Genomic DNA, 16,531 nt, shown 5'->3' with positions numbered 1-16,531 from the left:
TCAGCATAAAAAATAATAATAAAAATAAAAATAAAAAAATTGAAAAATCTTAAAGACACGATCTGCTTCTTGCTTACTGCACTCTGTTGCTTATTCTGAGTCCTCCATCCTGACTCTTGTCATACAGTCCTGAGTTCTATAACACATCATGTTGAAGACACAATATCCAAGGTGCAAATGAGACTGTACTATCTGAGACCTAGAGAGAACTTTTTCTCCAAATGCTGAATAAAATGCTACTGTAATATGGGAATCAGAAATAGTAGAAGTGTGTGGGTTTGACCTCTGGCCAGGCTATCCTTATGAACAAGACCCTGTAGTCAAGTTATCTTGAAATCTTACACTCATTTTTTCAACGTAACAAATGTTATTGTTACATTTCATCCAAACACAGACTTCCCTAAATTTCTAGTGATATCTATTAGAAGGATTTTGTATATATATTTGGAACTTGCAACCAGGTTGCGGAATATATTCTGGCAGATTTGGAAAGTTGCTTGTTTATTAACTGGCAAATTAATTAGAAGGTATTTTTAGGAACAGAAGAAAAAAAAAAAAAAAGAATCATCCACTAAAGAAACAGTGGCTAGAGTTATTTTGTTCCATAGTATATCTGAAAATATAAATAAGAAAAAATTAGCATTTGTTTCTCACTCACCTGCAGTCATAATTTCTATAGCAATTACCTGCTCTTGGCATATTTCTCAGGGGCACATTCCTCCCCCTGCTTCTATCATGACTTTAGTTGGACATACTTAAAATAATCGTTCAGCTCTTAACATCAGTGTCAGTCAAAAAGACACCAGAAGAAAAAAATGGTTCATTTTACAGTTCTTGTGCAGATCAAACTTCCCACAACTCTGATGTTAAAAAAACGATAAATTGGAAAAAAAAAAAAAAGTTATTAAAAGGTATATCTCCTAAGGGTATTTTAAGTGCTAAGTACCACCACAGTTAAGACAGGGAAAGTTCTGCCTCATCTCTTACCCCTTCTTTTGCAGACCTGGCCTACTAGCAGGAATGTTGTCTCAGTGATATCCCTCAAGAAGCAAAATAAAGCAAATGGTGGCATACTTTTCTAGAGAGGTAACTTAAACACTGCACCAATATATTCTTTATCTTCCTCAGAAGGAAATCAGAAGACAGCAGGAGGTACAACAGTACTATTGACTTGATAGGAGGAGATTAAGAATCCTGATAAAGCCCTGTCACACGTCAGAACACCTGTTCATATATTACCAAAGCAGGTGCATTTTTATACTCAAAATAAAAGCACTTCATTTTTTTTCTAAAAATCATTCAGAAAGAGGGGAATAAAGAACCCAGAACAAAAACGGAAATGACCACAGAATTCATAATTTTCGGGGCACTGTTAGCTACCATTCAGAATATGCACACTTGCATTGTACGAATATGTCAAACACTAAACAGTTGTCCATGAGCAGAACTTGAGGGAAGCGCTATTCCCCAGGCTTGCAATGGCAGTGATTATGATACTATATGGAAATCTTAAGGCTCTATAGAAGTCCTGTACTTATCCTATCCCCTTTGAAAACTTCTCCGCAATTTCTTAATACGTATAACCTCCATCATTTACTGGTTGATTTTCCACAATCAATTGTAATTTTCACTTTCAAATTGCTTATACATTTTTTTAATTTGCTTTTTGTTCCTGAAGACATACCGATACATTTAAAGTTTATAAAAAAATAAAAAATAAAAAAGGCAAAATCCCTTTTGATTTAGTATAGTACTGAAACTTAAGAATGGCCTTAGGAAAAAAACAAAACAAAGCAAACAAACAAAAAAGGCAAAAAAAAAAATAAAAAGGACGATGCCTGAGCCAAGTAAAGATGAGAGTAAACAGAGCAATTGACTTGTGAAAGCCACCTTAAAATTGGTATGTCATTCAGAACTCTTCAGCACAAGGGCTCTTACTCCATTTTCTTAGAGTTTGCTTACTTACACCGTTCACTTTGAAAGCAGAGGAGTTTCTGCTTTTGCGTTGCATTTTGTTTTTGCCTTAGTTATTCTGATAAAATGCATGGTGATACACTATAAGCTGAACCATTCAATCTATCTTAAAGAAGAAACAAAGAAATAACACCTATGGTATGATGTTATTTAATTTATATCACTCCAGTGACATGATTTATAGTACAGACCTACAAACACTGTAGCAGAGGAAGTGGCAAAGGATGCCAGGGAGTCAGGAACCAGACGAGGATGGCATCTTCTTAACCTCTCAGTTCTGTGCTGAGGCTAACGTGTCATGTAACCACACATTCAGCATCTGCACGGTTTATAAGCCTCCTATCTTCCTAATAAATATTACAGAATTCTTAAAAAATTACACATTCAGGAAAATTTTAGGCATATATCTTCATAAGGTAGAGTTATTAGGAAGGCACCCATCACCCATCTCAAAACTAACCACAAGGAAAGCAGAAAATTTAGATTGAAGATTCATTTTAAAGAAATAACATCAGAATATATTAAAAGACTTAAAAGACATTGCGAAAGGTTCATTGGAAAAGACAGTTAACTTTCACTAGATAAGCTTACATGAAAAACAGACCCAGAGTCACTCTGAAAGATTGTTTTTTGATACTAGTTGATCTCTTAAATTATATCATTTATACTAGCCAGTTCTCTTGTATTTTTAAATTGTTGTGGATAAATGCTACTGCTATCTTATCCATCAATATTGAAAATGTTTGTCATTTAACTGAGCAATTCAATAGAATATATTGCTTTTAATCTCATATTTCTTATGCAGAGTAACCCTCTTTACAGTTGCAAATACACACATTCTTTATCTCATGTTCTTTAGCAAAAAAGCATATTGTAACTGACTGGGTCATGGCTATCTATTAATATAATGTGATATAGTTTGGCATTGCTGTGGAATACAGCATTATTTGAAAATATAACAGCTATACAGCTATGGTACAGTCATTAATGCAATGTTTCTTTTTAGAAGAGCTTGCTTTATGGTATACAAACGTTTTTGTATTAATGAGCTACCCAACAAAATCACAGCATCTAATCTAGTTGAAAGCATATTTATCCAAGGTTTCTGATCCTTTAAGCCTCACAGTTCTGACATTTCTGATGGCATTGAAAATAATTTTTCAATTATTTTTTTTTTCTGCTACTGCATTTATTATTACTCCAATATACAAACATTTCCATGAATACTTTTATTACCTATGTTCACTTCTGGTGTACAAGCCACCTGGCTTCTGTATTTTAGATCAACTTCTGTCTCTTTGCCCAATAACAATCATCCAAGACATTCAAGTAAATGGTTTTCACATGCATGTATACTACAAGATTAGTCTGCTCTGCAGGATAACTTGAGATACTGCTTTACCATGATGTTGATCTGTGTCTGGATTACTTCAGTTCAGCCAGACATTGTCTCTGAATCCAAAATCTGTATGTATATTACTCATAAAAAATTTTAGATAATTCAAAACACATCATTGATTTATCATGCATCAGGGTTCATTTTTAGAACCACCCTAACTACAGAAAACAATATTTCTTCTTTCTCCATTTGTATTTGGTTAGATATGCAAAGCTATATACTTTTATTGTTCAGTAGCCTTCTACAATACTCTTCTCCCACAAATTCTGATCATGTTAGAGGTAGCACAGATAGGATATTTTATGAAATGTGTGCTAGTTCTAAAACTTCATAAACTGTGAAAGAAATAACCATACTTAGAATGCTATGTCTTCCAAATACTAATAAACAAAGTATTAAAAATATAAAGTCTAGGACCCCTAGTACACTTTCACACAGCAGATTTATTTCTTTGAATTATATTTATTTGAAATAATAAAGCATAAAATACATTCACAAGGATAAGACAGCATTCTAAGCAACTCTAAGTATGAAACTGACAGACATGTAAATGACTGAAATGTAATGGTTAAGAGAGAAAATCTCCTACCTGTTTGCTTTCTTCCATATCAGATTCACTGCTAAATTCTTCTGTATTTAAATTTTCAAAGTCCGATTCTCCAACAGCAATTGGTACTGTCACAGTGAGTCCTGGGTTGTTTATGAATGACATGTAATCATTTTCATCAATTGCATATTTTTCCACACTGCTGCCTGTGCCTACACCACTGGTGGTTCCATTTCCATCCTTAAGATAATTCATATCTTTGCTTATTTCAACAGCAGTGTGATTGGAAATGCAGCTGTCCTTCTTGTTGTTTAGCTCTTCAAGTGCTTTGATTTCTTCCAAAGCTTTCTGTTTTCTAACAAAGGCTTTTTGGATGAACTCCTGTATCTTTTTTTTAATATAATCTATTCCTTTCTGAATTCTTGCCACAGCAATCTGGAGGTTGTTCATTTCATTATCATCATCGGTAGCAGCAAGGTTGTCTGAACTAAATGAGCTCAGCAGCAAGGCCAGAAACAGGTTCAATACCTAAAAGATGAGAGAATACAGCTATATAATAAATAAATACATATAAGAAGTTTGTATTTTTATAGGATACTGTCAAAAAGCACACATTGTTTTGAAGAACAACATTCACTAATTTTAGACAACCATATAGTACCTCGCATTACAAAACCTCTCCTTACTGGTTTTGGACAACATTCATTCAAGATGAAAACACACTAGCTAATATCTAAACATTTTTGACTTTTTGATTTTCTTTTTTGAAGTAGCATTGTTGTTTGGACTGTAAAATAATAATAACAAAAAAGTTACAAAAATTCTAGCTATAGATATCTCATCAGAGGTTTGAAAAACTTCTGTCTAAATCTTGTAGTGGAATCACCTGGAATTCAAGTAGAATTGAATAAGCATCAAGCATCATCCTATAAAGTTAGATTCTATAAGTTTCTATGATACAGATATTTTAGAAACTTAACATCAGTTAATGCTATACTAACCTACTGATACTTTCTAACTACTATTTGGAAGATTATACCATAAGATTGTGAATTTCTGTTAATTCTGGGCTTGTCTCTTAAATTCTATAAACCTTGCCATAACAGGGTAAAAGTAATATTTTAAAATGACTTAATGAAAATAGTAAGTACTGCCTGAGAACTTAATCGAATCAAAATTCAAACATCATTATTGTTGTTTTAATGTAATCTCCTATATACAGTAGTTATTGCTCTACAGCTTACAAGCAATGAATCATTTCATACTTGCAGTCTAATATACAACAATCTGGTATAAAATCACACTATTTGATGGGATGGGTTTGCAAATTTTTTAAAAGACCGCAGTGCAGTCTTTCCTATGTTTGGACTAAGTGGAGGCCATGAGGCATCAGACGTTGTCATCACATGGCAAAATGGCAGCCTATGTCCTAGTCAACTTTCTTCCACCAAAGAAAAATGCTGGATTTAAACTTCGTTCTCTGTCATACTGGTGTAATTTCAAGATACTAAAAAAGAAAAACTGTGACCAGACATAAAACCCTCAAATCCTATCTGAGATAAACTTCCCCTTAGAGAAATGTCTAAGAGCTTTCATTTTTACTCTATACAATATTTAATTCTGCAGACTTTCACAATTCCAGGCCCTTTGCCGCCCCCCCCCCCAAAAAAAAAAAACAAGACAACAACAACAACAACAACAAATCTCACCCTGGAGGTAAATAAGTATTTGGAAGAAAGAGGAGACAATATGAACCTGAAACAGTACTTACATGCAGAAATTAATGCTGAAAAAATAGTGGAGCAGGTTACTGATCATAAATAACTTCCTCAGTCTCTGCACATTTCTGCTGAGCTTCTGTTAAGATTGCAAGGTTGTGTAAACAACCAAGACACAAACATTTTTATAATTTTTTTAGAATTTATAAAATTCTATTTTATAAGAAAAAATAAAACATTAAAATCAATCACTAAAAGAAGAGAATTTTGATGAGCAATGAAATATAATTTCTAGGCATCTCAGAATGAACTGTAGATATTAATAGTAAGAGAAATTTTAAAACATAAATGGTGCATTCCAATTATCCTGGTTGCTGAGTTTTCACAGTGATATATCAACTGAACATTTGACATGTTAACTTATAAGCTGGAATTAATTTTTTTTCTATAAAATTTATTCTATAATTTTGAATGCAAAACTTTCAACCCCATTTTTAGCATGGAAGCCCAATCAGTCTGTAGATATTTGGGTTTTGATTTTTACCTCTAAGCAGGCCAGAAAGTTAAGTACTTAAGTTAAAGATTCACTATTATAAGAACTACATTATACTTTATTTTCATTAAGTCATACAATTAGTGCCAGAATTATCTGTAGTGAGTGTAAGAAAGTCCACTAGATATTTTTTTTTCTAAATCTTCAAAGAGGAAGCTGCCCATGAGCTGGTGCAGCATCTTTATTACTTAAAGAGTAGTTTAGATGCCATCTGAATTTCAACAGCATATTTAAATTAGCTCTAACACTCCCTTAATAGGGTATTTTGTGGAAATTTTGGTGTATTTCTAAATTCCTGAAATTGTAAAAGTGTAAAAGTAAAGTGTAAAAGTAAAGTGTAAAAGTAAAGTGTAAAAGTAAAGTGTACTTCAATGTATGGGAATAAGTGAAAAGGTGGAGAAGGGAAACATCTTTTTCACCAAAAATCTAGCACATGTAGATGTTTCTTTCTTTTTCTTTGTTTTTCCTTCCAAACAGAAGCACAACAAATATTCTCCTTTGTCAGCTATAAGCTATATACATTTTTCCATCAGAATTCAAAAGTGTTTATCACCTACCACTAGGTTTCCAATCACCATGACCAGCATGAAAACAATAAGGCACATGGTTTGGCCAGCAACCTCCATGCAGTCCCACATAGTTTCTATCCATTCTCCACACAACACTCGGAACACAATCAAGAAAGAGTGGAAAAAGTCATGCATGTGCCAGCGTGGAAGCACACAGTCACTGGAGATCTTGCAGACACATTCCTTGTAGCTTTTCCCAAACAGCTGCATTCCAACCACAGCAAAAATGAACACAATGATGGCCAGCACCAGGGTCAAATTCCCCAAAGCCCCCACTGAGTTGCCAATAATCTTAATGAGCATATTTAGAGTTGGCCAAGATTTTGCCAACTTAAAAACTCGAAGCTGAAAAACAAAAATGCAGAGGAATCATTAGTGTTAGTTATACTGCAGTTCTGAATGTGCCTTTCTTTATGAAAGTACTGATTTGCAAAAAACTTCTTTTATGATGTTAGTTAAACATACTTTCTTTGGCTGTTGTTTATCAATGTTCTGTAAATTTAGAACCTATGGAGACAGCTCGCAATTTAAGTTGAACATTTTTTAGGAAATTCTAATAGTTGTGTAATCCTTGAGAAGAATATAATACAGTACATGGTGAATGCATAATTTCTGCCTTACATTATTTTCCCACATTGTAGCATTTTTACGTCATTTTCTAAAAAGTTCTGTAAGCATGAAGTGCTGTAGAGTGTTTGGTCCTATTAGCATATCTGATTCTCCTTGAAAATGCTTGCGTTCCTACTCTGCACTAAGAAGTTTTCCCTGAGGATTCAGTTCAGCAAACTCTATAAATGAACTGAGATTCACTTGTCTGAGATGTCACACAGGAGAGCCAATAGTTTTCCCTGCTGTTCCTGACATTTGGTGCCAAACACTTCAGGCCAAACTCCTAAGGTCGTTCACAGGTATAGTAGTTATTCTTCCTGAGAGTTTTCCAGAGATTTTGTTTTTTGGAGAGCTTCTACTTAGTGATGTGTACACTGTGCTGTACTGAAATATGGACTACAGTCTTCATTTCTTATGTTATTTTATGTATCAGAAGCCAAATGTGAACATTTGAAAACCAACATTAATAATTTTATTGCTTCTAAAATCATTCTAGAAAGAAATAAGACTAATACCCATGCCTAAAAAATCTCTTGTGGGTGGCAGTTTATTCTACTAACTTGTATACAGATGCATTCTAGATAATCACATGTGAACAAAGAGAAGCTAGATCTAAGGTGTTTATCAGAACATATGTTTCTGTAGACTAATTTTTTCTTCACAAGGAACAATATTATTTTAATGGAAAGCAGGGAGCATGGAGTTTGGTACTTCCCTAAACCATAGTGTTCAGCATTTCATCTTAGCAACACATACAGAAAAGGAATGTATTTTGTGTTTATACCACATTTCAGTATTTTTAAACGTCCACTCACAGATGATTACTGTTACATCAAGTAACATACAGAAGTTTGTACTTTCTTTGTTACCTCTACTACTCCCTCTTTGCTGGCTTAATCCTACGTTTCCCTCAGCACTACATTAGGTCTTACAGGCTCACACAGAGGACAATTTTTAATGCAACAGTTTGATGTTGGTATTGAGATGTCCATTCAGATCATACTCACTGATTTAAAAATAGTATTCAGTGACCAAACTATGGTATGTGAAGTTGGGTACCATGGCAACTGGTGCTAGTAAACCAAGTAACTACTGCCTGCTCTATGTATTCAGAAATAACAGATTTTCAGGTAATGTAATAAATATTAGTAACATAGACTTTTAAATCATGACTCTTGTGCCTCCAGAAAACATAACTATAAATTAGTTGCTTTTAAAGAGATATTTCTAGTAGAAGCTCAACAATATTTCAATTTAAGTATTCTTATCCAAAAGTCACACTGTTAGGACTTGATTATATCTAATGGTGTTACTAAATGTTTATTCTCAGTGCCCATTAAAATAAATGTTCTGAAGTGAGGACATACTTAGTGGCTTTATGGGGAACACAAAGTAAAGTTCACAATAGGAAGACTAAAAATTTAAGGATTCTTTATGCTGGTACAAATATGCATGTTTTTAGTAGTTATTCAGCTTTGATGAATCTTAATCAGTATAATGAAAAATTTCAAAATTTCAAAAGTGTCTTATGATGGCAAAAGATATCAGTACAATTGGATATTGATAGGATAATTTGATATCAAAGAATAATAGACAAACACTTGAAACTTGTACATATACAATTTGTAAATTAGGCATTTATGAATAAACGTGTGAGCCATTTAATTACAAAATATATCTTTACAATACTGGTAATTAATACATACATCAGCACAACTTTTTGAGTGACACAATTGCATGCAAATATTTAATTATCATAGTATTTACCAATCTGAATGACCGAAGAACTGATAATCCTTCAACATTTGCAAGGCCAAGTTCCATTAAACTAAGGCTTACGATAATACCATCAAAAATATTCCAGCCTTCTTGGAAATAATAATAAGGGTCCATAGCAATTATCTTTAATACCATTTCTGCTGTGAATATCCCAGTGAATACCTAAAATAAAATTAATTGGTTGAGTTGTTATGAGAAACATATATATCTACGCACATTTTTGTAATCCAGCTTGAATTCTGTTATGTGTTCCTCATACCTGTTACTATATAAAACAGGTGATTGTTATTTCTAAAGAGCATCTAAGTATTTCTGCACTGAAAACTGGTAATTAAAAGCAAATAACCAAATCTGGACAGATAGAGGAGGGCAGAAGATAAACCTCTAAAAAATTATTCGCCAGTGAGCTGCTCAGCTCTGGTTCATCAACTAAAATCCTTTAACATCCAGAAGCTTATCTGATATGATCTAGTGTTTTTAGCCTTGTTTCTAGAGGATAATCCCAGTAAAATAAAACAAGATGGCAGTAATGTGTGTCCTTTCTCATGGTCTAAACAGAAGTGTTAGGAGAGACTCTCTGAGGTCAGGTTCTCTAAGGTCTCTTTTAGCTCAAAGTGTATGGGTGGAATAGAGTGGGAAAGCTGGAATTTCTTGAACTGGGATTTTGTAAGGATATAGAAGATCCAAGAATACATATGATTCTGTGTGATAGCTATTTCCTTGCATGAAAAGAATTATATGGTGGTAATGTTATTTGAAATATCTGGAAGTGCCAAATGTGAAATGATTAATGTTCCTCAGTTTTTGAAAGTCCGTAATTTAACCCAGCATCTTGCTTGCAATGAGTAGTGATCAGTGGTTTGTGCAGCATAATAAAGAAGTTTGGGGGCATAACGCAAAACCACTAGAAACATATGAATACTCTGCACAACACTCAAAGGATATCCTATGTGATCCACTGTCTACTAAAGTACGCTGATGTGCCCTGCAATTGCCTTCTGATAGTTCTTTTTCCAGCTTGTTCTCAGTCTTTCCACAGCAAGTTTTATGGAAGCAAAGCTGACTTTTTACAAGTTTTATGGAAGCAAAGCTAAGTTTTTACATACACTGTGTGTGTGAACATAACTACTAGAATTATGATTAGCTTTTATTTTAAGAATATTAGGAGATGGTACGTAATGCTGTGGAAACATTCAGTGTTGTCAGTGAGAAACACTAGACTATTAAATTAAGATATGAGAGGTATTACTGTATAATCAGAACCATGTAACAGGTATTTCTATGTGTAGTAAAGAGAATGCAATAAAGATAATTCTTAACAAAACTGTAATAATATTTAGAATAATTGAAAAAATAATTAACAAAAGCATTTAATTTAAAATATTTCCTCCACACCTATGCCACTCACAAATAAATTTTTCTCTTGAGCGTAACTGCATCCTCAAATGCACAGAAGTGGGGCATTTTAGCACTACACTCAAATTTTCTTGTAATTACTTAGGAGTTTTGTATACCGAATGAATTATCAAAATATTGTATACCAAATGAATATTATCAAAAGGAATCACTGCATTTTGGAACTATTGCTTTCTTGTTAAAATGCTACACAAAGGCCCAGTCATATTTGTCGAATTTAATTTATCCTCAAACAGACTGTGATGTCACCAGTGAACAGTAAATTAACATATTTTGAATGCAAATTACAAAACTAAGGTTAATAGATTAATACAGTGAGGAACAGAGAACTTAATTGAAATCAGAAAGAACAGTATTTACTGCATATATATATAGTCCTAATTAAGGATACCAGATTGTTACAAAGGTAGTTAAAAATATGATTGTTACTAGCTTTGAGTTAAAAAAAAAAAAGAGGAAAATGCATAAAACCTTAAAACCTCGTAAGCGTAAATGAGTAGAGAGAGATCATTCTAACATTAGCATGATAGACCAATGCATTAAAATGCAATATTAGATAATCTGTGATCAACATAAGATTATGCCAGTGATTAAATCTTTGTCCAGGAGAAAGGAAACTGTAATTTATACAAGAGCACTTAGGCAGTAAGTTTATTTTTTGTTCTATATTATGAAAAAGTCATAGGAGTATGTATTACCAGTAAATATAAGGAAGATATTTAGACTTTAAAACATACTCTGATTGAGAAATCCATTACTACTCCATTTAAATGTTAGCAGACTTTTCAAAACTATTCTTTTTGTGTGATTAGTCCAAAAGACTCTGTTGGTTTGTGTTTTCAGGACTGCATGCTGTGGGAGTCAATCCAGATCTCTCCTGTGTAAACTATTGGTAGTTATGTGAGCTGGCAAAAATTAAAAATGTATGAGTCCTCTCTAGAAACCAACACTTGCAAGGTTCATTCCTCTGTTTCCTGAGCATCAGAAGCAAATATAGAGAAACAGACAATAACATTTAAGTGGGATGCCACATTTAGGTATCTGCTCAGAAAAGTAACTGAATCAAATTAAATCTCCAGATCAGGTTAAAACCAGAAATCACATCACTAATAGACTTACAAATGCAAGGTAATTTTTATTAGAAAATAAATAATAATCTTCTTGCTTATAAAGTATTTTTAGTTACCTAAAGTGGCAATGACTTACTGCTAATAAGTCATACTAGTGTCTTTCTTGGAAAAGCACTTTCACTGTAATATAACTGAAAAAAAAAATCAGAGAGAAATTCTGAAATCTGAATATTTCATCAATTTCTTACAGAAAAAAATATTTTCTGTAAGGGAATATTATCCTCCAAAGACAAATCCCAAAGCAGACCTCAAGAAAACTGACAGATAAAGACTACATTTCCAAACATATTCAGTTATTTCATTACAGTAGTTACAAAATAGATTCATGAAAGTTGAAGGCACCAGTAAACTCACTTTGTCTAGGAAAATCATAAATACAGTTTCTAAACTGATTATTTAAAAAAAAAAAAAAGTGGAATAAATTTAAGACCAATGCAATGCATTTACACGTTTCTTCTTTTAGGAAAGGGTACTTTTACACCAAGAACTGTATGACAAACATAAACTTACCAGGTTGCCCACAGAAAGGACACTGCTAAACTGTTCTGTCATTGGGTAATGTTCCATGGCCATAAACAAGGTGTTTAAAACAATGCAAATAGTTATAGCAAGATCGACAAATGGATCCATCACTACTAAATTGACAACGTGTTTTACTTTTAACCATGGACTCCAGCAATCCCAGATCAAGAAGGTATTTGCAAATCTGTACCAGCATGGGGGGCATTTCTGTCTGGATTCTTCAAGCTCTGAAAAAAAATAGAAAAAAATATTTCAATTATAATCTCTGAATCACTGGAAGCTCTTATTTAAAATATGTAAAAAGATTAAGTCATTCAAATAAACAGCTCACACCAACTGGAATTTCTGTCACCTAAGTGTAGCCATCTTAAAGTTAAATAATCTATCTAACCTTCTCTACAATCAATGGACAGTGGCAGTTATCTCTAAAGAGTGAATCATCTCAGATGCCTATCTTAAGAGGGAAACATGTCTGTCATTTTCCCCTGGCAGCGTGGAGAACCAAGAAATCTAGTTTAGGCTAGTTAACTTGCTTATGACAGATGTTTTAGTTTTGGATTGTAAAAGTTAACATTATGCCCCCATCAATGGACACGTTGAAGCTTGTATAAGCTTCATAAACTACAACATTTTCGTGTTAAGTATATAACATGCATACATATTTTGATTTGAGCTACTAAAAGTATTGTTCTTGCTACTACCACAACTATAACATAATATTTATATGACTCTTTCAGTGCACATACTTAGCACTGTTTACTTATATCAATATTATTAATATAAATAATGCCCATCTTCCTATTTTAAAATGTCATATATTTGCAGTATGTCAATCAATTCAGAAACAGAACAATATTACTATTGGCGGAACAGCTCTGTTCCCAACTAGGAACTTTGCAAACTTTTTTTTTTCATTGAAATGAACAAGTGCTCCCACGACATCAAAGGCAGAAAAGGGTATCAGTATGTAGTGAAAGTCTTCTATCTTTATAAACCATAACAAAGATAGTGTTTCCGAAAGAATATGAGGATTAGCTGGAACAATCATAGTTCTGAAAATAGAACACTAAGAAGTGGGATGGGAGTGGCATTGGACAGTGGCTTCACATTGGACTCTGAATTGACATGGAATATCACATTGCTTGCACTCAGCAGCTTCTGGAATAATAGAAACCAGATGTGGGCAGGAGATGGCTATCAGGACAATATAGTTTACATTGACTTTTTTTTTTTTTATGGCCAGAAGAATGGAAGAGCAAGCTCTATTCAGCTAGAGGAAAAGAAAATACCTTTCAAAGAGATATCCTTGCTAACTGGGAGTAGGACCAAGACTTTGCATACTGAGAATCAAGGAGGTCCCAATAGTTCACGCTTGCACTAAAATAGGAAGGTATATTCAGGAAGGTACGTGTTTGTAAGAATGGCTTGTGAATAGTTTCAGAGAAAAATATAAGTCTTGTATTTCTGACTACAAGTACTTTGGGATCTATTTGTTTATCTGTGAGACAAAGTACTTAAGAACTCACTTAAAATATTTACATTTAAATTTGGGCTTAAAGTAACCTTAGGAACACTGTAAATTTTCTTAGGAATTTCTTGTCCTTTTAGAATATGAGTAGTAGGATATCTGCAACTTCCCCTATAGGAATTTATACTGGATTCATCTGCTTATCCTTTCATCTTACAAAAAGTATTTTTATAGCATATATATGAATTATAAGTGAACTCAATTTTCATTAAATAAGCAAATCAATTCCAACAGTGTATGTGTGTAGTTAACAGAAATTTAATGAACTGTTTATTTGAATGTATCAAATACCTTCCATTGTATTTGTCAGTATACTGGCTATACTCATTGCTCGTTGCCTCACAGCAGAATCTTCCAGCATTTCCATGGAAATTTGATAAGAACTCAGTCTTCTTTTTCTTATTTCTGTTTCTGTAGTGGTGCCCTGTAAATGAAATACCGAGGAATTAAACCATCCTCTTCAACAGCCAATTAAAATTATTTACTGCATAAATGTGTAGTGACAATTAAAGTCAGCTCTGCGTAGCATGTTAGGCCTTTCTTACACACTGAAGATTTCTGTCCTTGTAGGAGTTTCTTATTGAGGAACTTCGTGGAAATTTTATCTGATGCTACAGATAATCAACAGTAGGACACATTACCAAACCAATGTGAAAGCAAAGACGCTTCTCATTTAAGTGACTAAGTGAACAAGACTTTTGCTAGGTATCTTTTTGCTAGTGATTATTATTATTCTTTTGTGAAAAAGTGATCAGAGTTGAAAGCTGTTTTTTTTTTTTTTTTGCCGGTTCCAATTTAAAAGTGACAAACATGCCACTACTCTGTACCATGTAGGTGTTCTTACAGTTGCTTTGCTTTGCTTCTGGAGTGTGGACCACAGGAATAATGTTAAAAAGTTCCTAAATCTTGGTTCTTGCTTTACCACCAATTCTGTCTATCACACAAACCACTCAGGTTTTTTTCATTATTCTGTCCCCATCCAGAAGAAAAGGAATAAAGCTTGCAGAACTCCAGGGATTTCAAGGTTATTGTAGGGTGAAGATGAAAAGCCATTTTGGAGTATTTATTAGCATTTCTTTAGTGAAGACTCTTGACTTAAATGACTAAATCTTTTAAAAGTGAATGTATTTCTGATATAGAACTATATATTCATAATCTTTAAGCTAATTTGATTAAATTTATGGTATGAAACTCTATATCAAGATAGGAGAGAAACCAAAACAAAAAGAAATGTATGACAGTCATAATGAAATCTCCACACTTATTTATAAAAGAAATATTTTTTCAGATTAAATACAGTGCTATTACAGCCACCAAAATACCATACTGAATCCATATTAAAATATTTTGTATGAAAAAGCTTGCTTTGTTTTGAAACTTTAAAAGAACAACTTAGCTTATAGAAGTAAATTTGTCCTGAAATGTAATGTAGCTGCAAAGATATATAGTAATTGTACATTTCTCATGAAAATTAGAACAAAAGTTTCTTTGAGATACATTCAATAAGGGAAATTTCTAACTATCTTTCTAACTATCATGGGAGTAGAAACTGCATTCTGTTGCATTTTATGGGTGTTTTCCTATACATATTTCTAAGTTATATTCTTAGTTATATATCAAATGCCTCCCTTTGATGTTGAGGCAAACTATGTACTAATTGTCAAATTTGTTTTATATTTTTTGCTCTCTATGTGCAGATCTCTTGCTGAAGGCAAGGCAAATATACTGTAGTGAGGGTCAGACATAGGAGCTTGAGGACGTTTTTCCCCTTATGTCCTGTTATTTAAAAACTATTGCAAGTTATTTCTCACAGCTGTAAGAAATGATAAGGCATGCAGAGGTGAACAGTAAGAAAAATTCTGTGCCTGAACCAAACTGTAGTAATTGCTGGTTTACTTATAATTACCTCTGGTAGAAGCTGTCCAGTAGGTGAAGTTAGTGTTGAAGGTCCTCCAACCAAGGAAACTACTCCATTGCAATCTACAGTGCTGTGCATCTTCCCATTAGCTGGAAGGGCTGGTACCATTCTGGATGACATACTAGCCTGACTAATATTACTGTTGCGCCGTTCTCCATGCCGATTTGGAACAAAGAGAGAATCTCTTCTGCTTTCATTGTCTTCAAGGGTACTGTGTTCATCATCAGCAAAGTCATTTTCTGATCCTATATCCTTTGCACGACCTCTGAAACTGAAAATGCTTGTTTTGCTGTTGCGCCTTGGTGAGAACAGGGAACCACGGATGCTTAACAAAGACTGCAAAAGATTTAAAAAGAAAACAAAACAAGACAGCATTAGAACTGAAGTTCTTGGCTTTTTGAAGAAGAGTTACAGTGCTGAAGAGGAAGAATCATCATTTTTTTTCTTCAACTCTATCAGTGTGACCATTTGGGGAAGGTGCTTATTAGGGGACCTGAAGTACAAGGGAAATTTTAGTTTAATGGAGCAGGACTGAGGAAAAGATGTGTAGGAGACATAAGCAAGATTGGCAATTTTGAGAAAAAAAATGCAGGGTGAATTCGTGTGGACCCGTGAGTGTTCTGGAGAGAATTCTATCAAGGATCTCCAGGTATTTTTCTTTTAATCCATCTTCTACTTAGGACAAAGCTGAAAAGTCATTTACTTTTCTTCCTTTCTTCATCCTTTAGACTCCTAGGGATTCCAACTGATCAGAACTTGTCTGCCCTCTTTATAACAGTCTCAATAGTGTTGGAACAACATAAGCAATCCTGTAAAACTGAAGACAGAGGCAACAGCTTGGGGAAGCTCTAGAGGTACAGTATGAACAT

The 16,531-nt window shown here is 33.6% G+C and overlaps 1 protein-coding gene across 16 annotated transcripts in view; it reads right to left on the bottom strand.

The window, feature by feature from the left end:
* The window catches only part of LOC118259354 (sodium channel protein type 2 subunit alpha-like), a 55,908-nt gene that overhangs the window by 24,468 nt on the left and 14,909 nt on the right, over positions 1-16,531 (bottom strand). For 9 of the 16 annotated variants that reach the window (XM_035568845.2, XM_035568820.1, XM_035568901.1 and 6 more), the window contains 6 exons: positions 15,651-15,998; positions 14,036-14,168; positions 12,205-12,443; positions 9,137-9,310; positions 6,749-7,105; positions 3,963-4,448 (listed from right to left, as the gene is read on the bottom strand). In XM_035568845.2, the coding sequence (XP_035424738.1) occupies positions 3,963-4,448; positions 6,749-7,105; positions 9,137-9,310; positions 12,205-12,443; positions 14,036-14,168; positions 15,651-15,998 (1,737 nt within the window). Of the gene's footprint in view, positions 1-3,962; positions 4,449-6,748; positions 7,106-9,136; positions 9,311-12,204; positions 12,444-14,035; positions 14,171-15,620; positions 15,999-16,531 lie in introns of all 16 variants that reach the window. The other 7 variants (XM_035568921.1, XM_035568911.1, XM_035568862.1 and 4 more) reach the window with 4 other exon arrangements.

This window comes from Cygnus atratus, chromosome 6, assembly GCF_013377495.2.
Source record: "Cygnus atratus isolate AKBS03 ecotype Queensland, Australia chromosome 6, CAtr_DNAZoo_HiC_assembly, whole genome shotgun sequence".
Lineage (NCBI taxonomy): Eukaryota > Metazoa > Chordata > Aves > Anseriformes > Anatidae > Cygnus > Cygnus atratus.
Note: the sequence above shows the minus strand (reverse complement) of the source record. Positions and strands in the feature narration are given on the sequence as shown.